This window comes from Anarhichas minor, unplaced genomic scaffold, assembly GCF_050575085.1.
Source record: "Anarhichas minor isolate MPS153535 unplaced genomic scaffold, ASM5057508v1 ptg000040l, whole genome shotgun sequence".
NCBI classification, from domain to species: domain Eukaryota; kingdom Metazoa; phylum Chordata; class Actinopteri; order Perciformes; family Anarhichadidae; genus Anarhichas; species Anarhichas minor.
The window spans coordinates 16,543,611-16,556,605 of record NW_027466486.1 but is presented as its reverse complement, the minus strand read 5'-3'; the positions used below and the strand labels follow the sequence as shown (position 1 = coordinate 16,556,605).

The window sequence follows — 12,995 nt, the reverse complement described above, 5'->3', positions numbered from 1 at the left end:
GCTGAGGCGTACAGTGACCCACAGTGTGTCTGTCACGTCGTCTCAACAGAGGACTCTCAAAAGCCAGTGGACCTTGAAAAAGCCTGCGATGCAGCCGACATTATTTGGGAATGAAGCGTTATGATTTGTTATGAAACGCTGCAAAGCTGGAGGGCGGTAATGTGAATGAGATGCCGTCCTGCACATTTGTTTTTAGCAGAAATAACAATGTGCAGTTATAAAAAGCAAACACGACGCCGTCTGAATCGACGTTGGAGTATGTCGTCGCTTTAGAGGTTACATGTGTCAGACTATGAAAGCGGCTTGTGACTGAGACACGGCGTCTCTGTTGATCTCTTGAGTAGGTTTGCTTTTGTTGCTGCATGAAAGGTTTCTCTCAGTGGCTCGTCTGGTGGATTTCTTTTCTTTTCTGGCACCTTTGAACACTTGTCAGACACACCTGAGAAAATATTCCCCTTTTAAGTCGTCAGCAGTATGTCATGTACAATACCTTGATGAGCTCTTTTCTGCACGGCTCTTTACATTATCTTAGTGTCTTATACATGCAGAAGAGGAACAAAATAACCCCCGCTTTTCTTTGACAGCGTAAGTGTTTTGTGACGTTGTTAGCGGTTTAGCTGCAGCCAACAAGTACCTTCCGTTTTGCCCGTGCTCTGCCAGTCAAGATCAGCGGCTGCTGTGCCCTCTCCAGTCACTTCTCCGGCTCCCCGCCATTCATACGTCATTCCCCTCACAAAGCCAAACCGACCCCCCCCCCGAGCATGCGGAAATACAAAAGTCACTCCCACAGGCAATGCCTCCCCCGCTGACCCACTTGTTTTCACAGTCTGACAGGTGTGATTTAAGAACCGCGGTAGGCCAGGAGTGCAGCGGCCATGACTGGCTGCACTTACCTGCTCAGGGAGCTTAAAGTTCAGCGGCATCGTGAGTTATTTATTTTTTTTACTCCACTGTCATCAAACTTAGATAAATGGATGAATTTACATACCTTGCCCAAAGGTTCCGGAGTATTTTCTCTTTTACTCTTTCTTGATAAATCGTTCTGCTTGCGGTGTCAACACTATACGGAGAAGAAGCCACTGAGCACAATGAATGCATAATGCATGTGCCGAGCATCACTCAATACACACATAGCAAGACCACATCTATACGCACACACGCACCAGTCGGTCATAAACAAACAAGCCTCGCCTCATTTGAATAAGAATGGCACATTCGCCGTCTTCTGTAGAAAGAAAGTCGCATGTTTGTGAGACTGTGATTTAACACGCTGACTTTATTTCTGGAAAAAGAGGATTCATAGTGTGCAGCACAGCATTGATGTAAAAAGTTATTTACCCAGGCTAATAGGTTTTCAAAGAATTTGAACTGGATTATTCGCTGACATGTTAATGTGTCTCTCTGCAGCCATTAGGGCCCCGCCACAGTGGTGACTGCGGGAGGCCGCCCTCCACAATAGGGTGTTTTTGTCCAATAAGAAGAAAGAAAAGCCGCCTCCATCTCTCAAATCCGTTGAGTTGACTCACTGGGCCTTAAGGTTTCTTGTGGCAGACGGGAGTGAAGTGTGCCTCACGGCTGTGACATGTCTGCCGTCTACCGCGTTATTACCAGGCAGTCGTATCCAGGGGAGGGGGGGGGTCAAAATATCGATATGCTTGAGTAATGTGGTATTATATTTTTTGATACTGTATCGATTCTCAAAAAAACACCATCTCTTTTTAGTCAATAGTGAGAGGCAGATGGTGCTCAAATTGCACAGAAAGTAGTGCTGTGATGTTGGGTTACAGGGACTGTGATAAATGCACATCCCAATGTTTTGATTGCATAAAAAAGTCTGATTTTATGAACGGTGTGACAGTTTTCCTAACATTACAATTAAAAATAAATCGCTATATATCGCCGCAGTATCGCAATATATTGATCATAACCACTGTATCATGATGCGTCTCGTAATCGCCAAATTCGTGGCAATACACGGAGTTATTTCATTACTGAAATCTAAGACTGTATTTGTGTGCTTGAACTTATGTTTCATTATAAACATGATATGTTTATTAATAGTGGTAATCATGGCACCCGGGAAAGTCATGCAAACTGAGAGAAACAAAGAGCGCACTCATTACATCACTTTGTGTCAAAATTAGCGGCGCGTCCCCGACCCATCTCGTCCCCTTCGCCTGGTGCCGCCTGTCTCTTAACGGCCTCCACAATGCTATCGCACCTCCGACTCCCGTGTTCGTCTGAGTGGAGAACAAATCTACATAATACAGATCAAGGGCAACGCTACAGTAAGCGGATCCCCTCACCCATGATAACGATCACTTTTTTCTTCCTTACAAGAGGGGGGGGGGGGGGGCAGGGACAGTTTTGTTCTCTTCACTGTGAACAGCTTGTGATGATGAAGGTGGAGGTGAGCAGACTGTTTTTTACAACCTGGAGATATCACTTCTCTGATTTGCATAGATATGCAAATGTCCCAGGTTACAGTTGATGTGTTTGGACCCGGTGATATCAGTGTGTGTGTGTGTGTGTGTGTGTGTGCGCCTCCACTACCTACAGTATCTAGGTCATTGTTTTGTTTTTTGCTGCTTGTGTTCCTTGCCTGATGGATATGTACTTTATTTAAAGCCAGATGCTTATGCAGCCTGGGCCAAAAGTTATTTATGATGGTACAGGCGGTTTGTGGATGTCATACAGGGCTTGCAGTCAGGGGCTATGTTAGCCATTGTCACTGACTGATGTACTTTTACACAACTGTATCTTTTTATACTGTTTGCAGGCAACATTTTGCCTGAGTTATGATTTGTGTCTGACAAATACAGTTCATCTAGCCGCGGTGTTCTATACGTGAACTTGGAAGATAATGTGGAGCCATTTTTTTGGCTCTAACGGTAGATTCTCTGTTTCTGTTTTTTCATTTCCCAGCATTGTTGAAACTGTGTGAGGAACGTTTAATATGACAAAAATGTTCTTTGTTCTTGTCCTCTGTCCAGCGTCCGCGCCCGGCCCTAACGTCACCCTGCAGGGCCAGTACCACTGTCACCAGGGACCGGGGATCCCACTGGACAAACTGTGCGACTTCAGCATGGACTGCCCACTCGGCGACGACGAAGGCGACCTATGTCGTGAGTACAGCATGACACCGAATGTGCAAAAAAAAACAACGAAAAGCTCACGTGTCCGCCGGCCCTTCATGCATTCATCCCTGCGTCGAAAAATATGTGCAGCCGGTCAGCCGCAGTGAGTAATGAAGCGGTCGCGTCCCGCTGCCCAGCAGAGCAACAACCGAGCGCCCGCGCGAGCTTCCCCTCCCCCCGACAGAGAGGGAAGGGGTGGCGAGGGGGAGGCAGGAAAAAAACGGCAGCGTATTCTATGCTTGGCTAGCATTTCTCACCCTTGACATATTCCATGCTTGTTGTTTCTATCTCTTAGCACATTTTGTTTTCTGCTTTTCTCGAGGCCTAGGAGGGAACACTAGCCAAGTATGCTGACATCTTACTCACAAGTGCGATCCCCCAGGCCCTGCTGTTTTTCAGTGTCTGTGTGAGTTTTGTTTTTTTGGTCCCACCTGCATGCGTGCGCTTTCACATCGTTGCTCACGATTGACAGACAAAGAGTCAAAAGCTCGTTTTTTCACCCCATATTAAACCTGGGCAGAGTTAAACTGCTCCTGCCCACTGTGCAGGTCACCTTACCATGCGGTGCTTATTATAAACGGTGGCGGCTCCCTTGGTGCTTATAGCTTCGCCTACTATGGGATCTGAGAGATAAGAGCCTAACGAGAGGGTGAAATTCCCAGCCGGGCACGGTTCCTCTTTCTGCTGAAGGAGGACTTATCGGTGCTAATTGGCCCGAGAGGCTAACGCGAGGGCTATAATCCCCATTTGAATGTAATAAGAGTGTGTCTGTGTGTCTGTGTGGCTGTGGGCGTGTGTTGTGTTTTGACCGTTGATGCCAGAATCGGAATTTGGAGTGCAAATAATGATCAGTAACACTCAAACCCAGCTTGCCATTGACTTCACTCTGCAGCCATCTACGCAAAGCGTTTCATATGTATGAACATGTCTGAAATATGGGTTATGAATACCATAATTAGATGGGTGTGATTGCATGTTTACATCAAGAACAAACAGAGGAGGGACAGACTGATATTTCACTCGATTGCTGTGATTCAGCTGGGAAACGTTTAAGATCCTCTTCTCTCGACATCTCCACTGAGCGCTCTTATTTTCTTAAATTAGCAATAACCTTTATCCTTTTTCTTTTTTTTACTGAGGACAAAGACCGCCAACCTATTGTTGATTCATCAGTCTATGTGTGTCTCTTTACTCTCGCTGTCAACCACGACCTCCCACCGTACCTCGGGCTCCGCATTTGTTCCATTTCCATCTCCATCACTTGCCACGATTACCCCCCGCTACCCGAATCACACAGTGTTCCCTCTCTGATGCCCTATTCTCTATGATCCATCCACGAGTTACCTCTATCTGATTTGATCTATTTAAATCCTTCATAAGCATTGCCAGGGCTCATTAACAGGGAAAAGGCAGGAGGAACAAACTTAGCTTAGTGTCAATCACACAGACTCCTGACATATAAGGGGAAACCAGGTCCCCGCGGATCTCCCTCGCCGTCATTATGCATAAACACATCCGCCTGTTCTCAGAGAGTCACAGCCTCCGCCGGTTGATCTCGGTCGGTCTGAATTCTGCAGACATCCCACTGCTTTCCAACACCGCCGTTTCCCTGCGACTACAGAGCGACGCGGTTTGCATCAAAAGGTGGACGCATGCAGAAATTCAATGTAGTAATCTGCAGTATTCTTTTGTTTGTCTTTGAAGCAGCATCAGTGTGAACAGAACACTGCCCCCCCCCCCCAGTGCTGTGATGTCTTGCTTTGTCTGTTATTCTTGGAGCGATTACTGCTCACAACCCAGTCCTTCTTCAGTTGATGCTGCAAACATACACCGCATCACTTCTTATGAACCTGACAATGCTTCCACAGATCTGTGGAAACATAAACATCAGTGTTTTCCTTCATGACACGCCGTAAGGGCTCTGAGAGTGAGAGATCCATTCCTTAAGTCTGATCTACTGTGTTTTCTCTACTGTGTTGTACTGTGTTGTGGTAATAATCATAGTGGCCACAGGATGCTGGAGTGCACCATTTAATAGGATTTAAAAAATTAACATTTTCTTCCAGGTTTCTTCTATATAACTTGCGAACACCCATTATATGCATGAATGTATGAGTGTATGGAGAAAATCTAAACTCACCAGGGATAAAATATGAATGCCTTTAATCCTATTTAGGACATAAGGTAGTGATGGACTTTAGCTTTTGAGGCCAAAATGAGGTTGACAACAACACGCAACACTTTTTCTCATCAGTTCTCACAGATAAAAAAAAAAAGGAAAAAAACATAACTTCGAAAAATTATCCCAGAAAAACCTTTTCCCAAATGTTTCACCAATTTAAGACCATCTGTTCTTAAGGAGAGAAAACATTTGAGTTCAGACTTTGATCACCAGAGCTTTTTGTATGATATGGAACCTGCCATGTTTTTATAGGCTGTGTCCTCTCGTCATGTCGTCATGTCGACACCAGTCAAGCAGCGTCGACATCGCATTGAAGGGACATTATTAGCCGAATGACACTCCACTACATTCATAAAGACTGAGTGATGTCCATGTCAGCTTTCATAAAACAGTAATGACACTGGGATGTCGGCCTTATTCACGCCTCATTAAATAAATTGTTTCAGGTTGAATCCATTTGTAAGTGGCTAAACTGGACGGATGTCAAACAGTTACGAATGACAGCTCAGGTTGCAAAAAGAGGCACTAAGTGACACGTGCTAATGTGTCTGAGGTGACATCATCGCGGACTTCTTTATTCATGTCATGAGCGGCGATCGGATGATGTGGCTTTGAATCCCCGTGCTTTGCACGGAGAGACACCAACTGGTGTATGTAACGAGGAGAATGAGTCCTAATATCACAAGACACAGAGGAACACGACATCTACTCAATACCCACAGCGGCACGACGAGCTTTTGTTCTGCTCGAGGAAAAAACATCAAAAAAGAAAGAAAAAAAATCATTTCTGGTGTTTTTACTACTTTAACATAAAAATGAAATTGCGTTAGCTGCATTATATAGGCTCTTTAAAACTTGTGACATTGATGAAGGAAGCATTGTTCCTGCTTTTCTTCCTGAAGAATACCTGCTTCATGATCTCTGGTTCAGGCCACTTTCACTTCTATTATCTGGAGGAGGCCATTTCCAAAAAGCACACTGTTATCTGGCCACTTATCGGATTCTTATCGGTAATGGGCACTCACTGACTCACAGGCAGTAGCTGGGGATGAAAAGGAACATGAAGCAAAGTTATGGTGGAGTTTTTGAAACACTGAGATGACAACTCAAACCCGCACCAGTGTTCTCGCCATCAACTAGAGTCTGACATGAATTACAAACGTTTAGAAACACCTTCATTGGTAATTTAACAACAGATTTGCCACCAACACATTATGTATTCCAACAACGTATTCGAGGTGTGCCTTATTTTAGTCAATAGAAATCCATGCTTCTCTCATTTGAACTTCATTACTGTCATAAGCGAGTAGCAGTCTTGAATGCTCCACGGTAATACCAGTGGTAGGATTCAGTGATTTTAAACTGATGTTGAGCCCTATACATACACTGTGTGTGTATGTATATATATATATATATATATCTCAGTGGCGGCTGGTCAATAGAGGGCAATGGGGCATGGCCCCACCTTAAGCCACACAAAAAAAAAAAAAAAAAAAAAAAAAAAAAGATAATAATCATAAATTATACAAATTGTCAATATTTGTGTTTTTGAACTATGGAATGTACCCAGTAATATGTGTAAAATATGATATCTGCGCAAAATATATGCTTTTCCTGCTCGTGCTCTCCGCCTGTGTGCACGACACGTCTCAGAACGCGCAGCTAGGGGGCCTAAATCGTTTTTGCCCATAAGAGGCGGGTCTATGAAGCAGTTTAACCAATTGCTGATTAAAGATATAAATGAGTGACATAGAATTTAGCCAATCAGCGCCCTCAAATAGATTCAGTGTGGGGCCAAAAAGATTTTACCCCCCTCGCTGCGCGTTCTCGTCAGGAGAAGTCTCTACAGGCGAGCGCCAGCGCGAGCACTACTCCTCCAAGTCTCGTTTGAGAGGAGAACTTTGGCGGAGATTCTGCAGGCCAAAGAGCTGATCCCAGATCAGCCTGACCCCACAATCAGACAGCAGACTAGCGGGAAAGGGAAGCAGTACATGCGAAGCTTCTCGACTGTACACCAGACAGGTTTGGCTAGCTGCATGACGTCATGCTAATAACTTATTTAGCTTTTTAAAACAACGGGGACAGATCCAGCATGACAGCTACGGGAGTGAGGGATGAGGAGGTAAGGAAACATGAGAACACCAGGACACACATGGAGAACTCTGTCAAGCTACATATTAGGCAAAGTGAACATATTTTCTTCTACATAGTTGTCCTCAGTCTCATCTGCTAAACTTGGTCATGGAGACATCAACATTTAATTGAGATGGTAAATAGACTCATCATAGCTTAATTTAACATCAGTATGCATAATTACACTTCATGTTTACTTCTCCTGATCTTTACCTCCTATAACAAGGTCTATAGGGGCATCTCAATAAATAAACATGTTCTATTATATTATATAAGTGTTATTTACTGCTTTTTTTCGTGTTGGAATAAATGTTAAATATTTAACTGCAAAGTAGTAATGCGTGTTTGATACTTTGATTTTTTTGCATTAAATCATACTGGGATGTTTGCTGAAATTGATAGGATGGCCCTACCTAGAACATTTTCCACCAGCCGCCACTGATACACATATATATATATATATATATATATATATATATATATATATATATATATATATATATATATATATATATATATATATATATATATATATATATATATATATATATATATATATATATATATATATATATAGCCCTGTTATCTGTAAATGAAGATGGGCTGGAAAAATTGTCCTGAAAGTGAAAAATTCAATCACAAAATGTGCCTTTGGTCAAATAGTGTGTGTTTTAATATGTGCACTACCTAACCTGTAGGTGATTTTTCTTAAAACATAAAAGGTGAGGCCTAGTTTGCAAATGGAGGAGTGTTCACTTTTTCACTAAGACACGTTGTGGAAATGCACTTTACATTCCAACTACGCGTTTTCACTGCACTGCGGCCGCTCGTATCGAATTGCTTCCGAGGCTCGTGGCGTTCTGTGAAGCTCCTCAGCTTTCTCATTTCCCCCTCAGACCCTCTTTCCTTCTTCCTTTTCCATTTTCTGCTTCTGTTTCAAGAGTAACCTCCACCGCACCTCAACCCTAATTTTCACCAACACATTGAGTCCCGTGAGCCATTAGTCTCCTCCCCCCGCACGGCTCTCTCCTCACAACCTCGTCACCCTCACTGTCTCTCATCTCCTTGATTCCCCCCACACACACCCCTGTCCTCTTTCTCCTTGGCAGTTTGGCTGTCAGTGTTCACTCCATTCCTCTTCTTTCGACCACCTGCCGGGCCTGTCCACTCATTACTTGCCCCCCCTCCTTATCATCTTCTCCTCTCCTCCCCTGATGTATTCTCTCTCCCGTTTCTCTCCAGGCCACTTTCTCAACGGCAGCTACTGCACTTTTGAAGAGGGCGAGTGCGGCTGGCAGTCGGTACCGGGCCGCGGTCTCTCCTGGAGAAGACTCCAGTCGCCGGCCAAGGCCACCAGACAGAGCTGCCCGTCATCAGGTTGCTCACACACAGCTTCTATTGCTCTGATCAAATGATGACATGTGCATGCTCTCTCAAACGTCTTTACAGTGGTGTTGATGCCTCATTAATATGGATTTCTTTAAAGGGGCAAATTTTTAAAAAAGCGTGATATTGAATATTTCAGTCTTAACAGTTAGCGAATGCGGAAAGATCAGCAGAACCTCTGATGTGTCCCGTGTTATCTCAATCAGAGCGCCGTGCGTCTCGCTGCAAACAGAATCCTACTCGGGTGTAAAAGCTCCGGCATGCAGACCCTTGAGTCCTCCATCTGCGCTTCATCGTCTGTGCCGTGAGGCGATGTGTCTCTGGATGAGAATCTAAAGTCTCGCTTTGCTGAGGCTTGTTTTTGTTCTCAACTTATTTACATAAGTCTCAGCGGTAGTGTGGATCATTTTATACCATGTTTGGTGATTTTAGATTAATTTTCTTGCACATTACTTTTCAATTAACCTCATGACAACCCTTTAGCTATATCAGTTAAGCTATGCATCAAAGTGGAGAAATGGGAGAAATAATAACCGTGTATTCCATTTCAAATCTTTTTCTTCTTCTGCGTGTGTAATGACTGTTTGTGTGTTTTAAGGTGCTACATTCAGCGTGGAAGGAGGCCAGTCCAAAGGCCAGCGGAGCTCAGCGATACTGAGGAGCCCTCTCTTCCCCCCTCCCCTCAGAAACTCCCCGTGCACGGTGAGCAAAGTACAGTCGGTCTTTTCTCCAGAGAAAATATAATCTTCGTTCTCTGAGATGCGCATAAACCCTAGATCAGATGTATCAGCCCCACCCCCCTCCGTTACTGCTGCTGCGTGTGTGGAGCTCTCTCTTCTCGCGCGGCACATATGCTGCATTAAATGATAACGTGCCAGATTTGCCACAATGATTATTAGCACCTTGGCCTCCCCGCAGTGAAGGTTGCAGGCCTGTCATCTTTTTACGCCTCTGTGCCGGAGATAGCCACGGCCGGAGGCGATGTGTTTTCGGGTTGTCCATTCTCGTGAACTCGATATCTCTGGAACGCCTGCAGGGAATTTCTTCAATTTGGAAATAAACATCCACCTCGACTCAAGAATGAAATGAGTAGAGTTGTCAAAGGTCGAGTTCACTGTAACTTTACAAAACACATTTATGGCCATGACTCAAGAGTATGAGTAAGTATGTTAATTATGACAATTTCAGATAAATGTCAAATAGGTGATTACATTTTGGACATACACGTATGTGAACTGCATTGTAACGGGTCAAAGTTTATTGTTATTATTACCTTTTTAATAATAATGACAATAGTAGCGGACAGCTTCAAACTATGACACTCTACCCGATACATGCAAAGAGTCTTTTCAAAATAAACTTCTTTGTTCACAGAACACTAAGTTTCTTCTTCTTCACTTTACCATACAACAATAGTAAAAACAAAAAGATCATTAATACATTTAAAATGCTCCGTGGGCTATGTGTTTACATTCAGGGTTATGTCATAATAAGATAACAAGTGTAAATTATTTGCAAAGTTGCATTTTTTTATCGGTAACCGGTTTGTTTTCAACAGTTAATGAATCGCTTGCTTAATATTTTGATATGCTCTCAGCTCTCATGCTCACAAATCAAATGTCAACGTGCCGAGACAGCAGGTAAACAGATCCTAACAGGCAGAGAGGTCGACCTCATCAATCACAGAGTGAATCTGCTGACCTAGTTGTGAAAATAATGAGAAGCCATGCATTATTTAGATCATGACGCTCACAGTGCACGTCTCCAGGGGTGATTGCTTGTGCACTTGAACCCTTGATTGATGCTGTTGCATCTAGAATTTAGTTATGTTATTTTGATATCGCTCAGCTCAGAGACCTTTGGCCCTCTGCATGTGTACTTTGCATATTTAGAGTTGTGGCGGGGGTGCTTGGGGATGAGACAAGCCGACACACAATTCAGGGATGGAGGTGGGAAGGAGATGGAAAAGCTCAAGAGGTCAGAAAACCAGATAATAGGAGAGACTGAGAGGGAATAAATTTAGTCTGCACGTGAGAAACAAGCAAAGGAACTGGCCGCAAGGAAGAAACCTTGCCCCCCAGCTTCTCGGGCACACAGCCCACAGATTAGCCATGATTCCAGATTAACACTCTAAATCCTTCTCTCTACGCTGGACCGGTGCCGTTCAATCTAGCCTGTCCGCTCTTGGACAACTATGCTGAGGATATTAGTTTTGGGTATTAGCTACAGACCACTTTCATGTCATGCCCGGTGTGCTCTGTGCAGCGCCTGTAATCTTGATGTTTAAACGGCCACCGTGTGGTCCGCCGGTGGACGATAAGGACGACAACCTGCTGTCTAACAAGCACAATGCAAGCGTTCACCATGAAGGCACCGAATTCAGTTGTCTGGGAGTAGTGTCGTTTCTATGTGTGCTTTTCATCAGGCTTAAGCCAGCATCTGTTCCACTTAAATGGTGAAAGCAAGAATTATGTTCTTGGTGCCACCGAAATGCTGTAGAGGGACATGGTCACATCCCATTGCTTGTTAGCAAGCTTTAGATTTCAGACTTCCTTTTACTGTTTAATTCCTGACATGGCCTGGTTGTTGTGTAATTCAAAGCAGGTTTACAGCGACCATATCCCTCCTGGAAACAGCAAATTGAGATTGATTTGTGCCGAAGCATGCAGGAGAAGCGTGTGTAGCAAAATAGCCCGAATCATGATCCTGGATGAATTGTATTAATCTTAGAATAATTACAACTGAACAGATGGCTGTTACTGATTGAACTCAATGCAGTTTCAAGTACATCCCTTCCTCGAGTGGTAACACAGTAACTCGGCTGGTTTTCTTCATGTCAAAACAATGTTTCTATTGTTGCTCTGTAATTCGTTCTCTTTATTTCTCAGCATGTACCTCAAAAATCCACATTCTCCTGGTCACCTTTACTGTATCGCTCATTTCAACTTCCACCTGATCCCAACAGGTGCGGTTGTGGCTGTGCTCTGGAGGCTTGCAGAGGGGGTCGTTGTCTCTGTGGATTGCTGAGAACAGCACAGGCCCCGAGGAGCAGCGCAGACTGTGGCATTCAGCCAGCAAACCCAAATCTGAAAGGGGCTGGAAGCTCGTCATAGTTCCCCTTTACGGGCTGGCAGACTGGTACGGAACACACTTGGCTGTTTCGGCACGTAAACAGATTGTATCAAGCTGCATGTATGAAGGCATCAAACTGGCACTTAAGAGCAAGGGGTCTAACTTTAGTCCCCAACACTCCGACACACTCAAACAAATACTTAATTAAGAGCTCGGAAAGGAAGTCTTCAGAAACAGAAGCAAGAAGCTCTTCTTATTTCTATCTATCTCGACGCAGATTTACATTTTCTCTCAACTCTGCAGAATTAATGAATCCCATAGGGACTCTAGTCTTATACCGTGGACCTGCCATGTGAACAGTTGTACCAAATAGACCCCTCTCCTTTTGCTCCACTTGACTGTGATAAAGAGAGGAGAAATCAATACACAAGGCTCTAACCACCCTACTTGCCTCCCAATTAGCTATGGCCCCGATTTCCCCTCAAACGAGAGAGAAATTAAAATCAAATAGAGTAAAGCAAGATTAAAAAAAGAGAAACCCCAGATGATTTCATCTCTGTTTGCCTGACTGGGGGCTTCTTGGCCATTCGAGCTCAGATAATCCTGCTCCCCTGGGAGTGATTAATTTTTGATTCCTGGGTTATGTAGTCAGCTGTGCTTGTGCTGTTAATTAGAATGTCATGTCCTTAACCATTGGGTGAACCTGCCAGTCTTTGCACGGTGACCTTTTTAGAGCTTAAATAGAATCAGAAATGCAGCCTGAAGTGCAGACAAAGGTCCGGACATTACAGACAGTGTACTATAGACTCTGCATGTGAGTGTTTTTATGGGTATGCCATCAGGTTTGACTTCACAGATACGAACCTCTTATCAGTATGACCGATAGTGTTGAAGAGGAAGGACTTTGGATTTAGAACTCATATGTACAGTATAACAAAATAACATTTTGGGAAATACGCTCACTTGTTGTTGTTTTTTGCCTGAAAGTTACATGTAGATGAGAAGATCGACACCAATTTCATAGGCTAAATATGAAGCTGGAGTGAGCAGCCAGTTAGCTTAGCATAAGGACAGGAGAAAGGGCG

General features: G+C 43.9%; 1 protein-coding gene across 1 annotated transcript in view; it reads left to right on the top strand.

Moving 5' to 3' along the window:
- Positions 1–12,995, top strand: part of alk (ALK receptor tyrosine kinase) — a 369,109-nt gene that overhangs the window by 303,404 nt on the left and 52,710 nt on the right. Inside the window, exons 6-9 of the mRNA XM_076107773.1 lie at positions 2,994–3,125; positions 8,695–8,829; positions 9,437–9,540; positions 11,804–11,976. Of these exons, the coding sequence (XP_075963888.1) occupies positions 2,994–3,125; positions 8,695–8,829; positions 9,437–9,540; positions 11,804–11,976 (544 nt within the window). The remainder of the gene's footprint in view (positions 1–2,993; positions 3,126–8,694; positions 8,830–9,436; positions 9,541–11,803; positions 11,977–12,995) is intronic.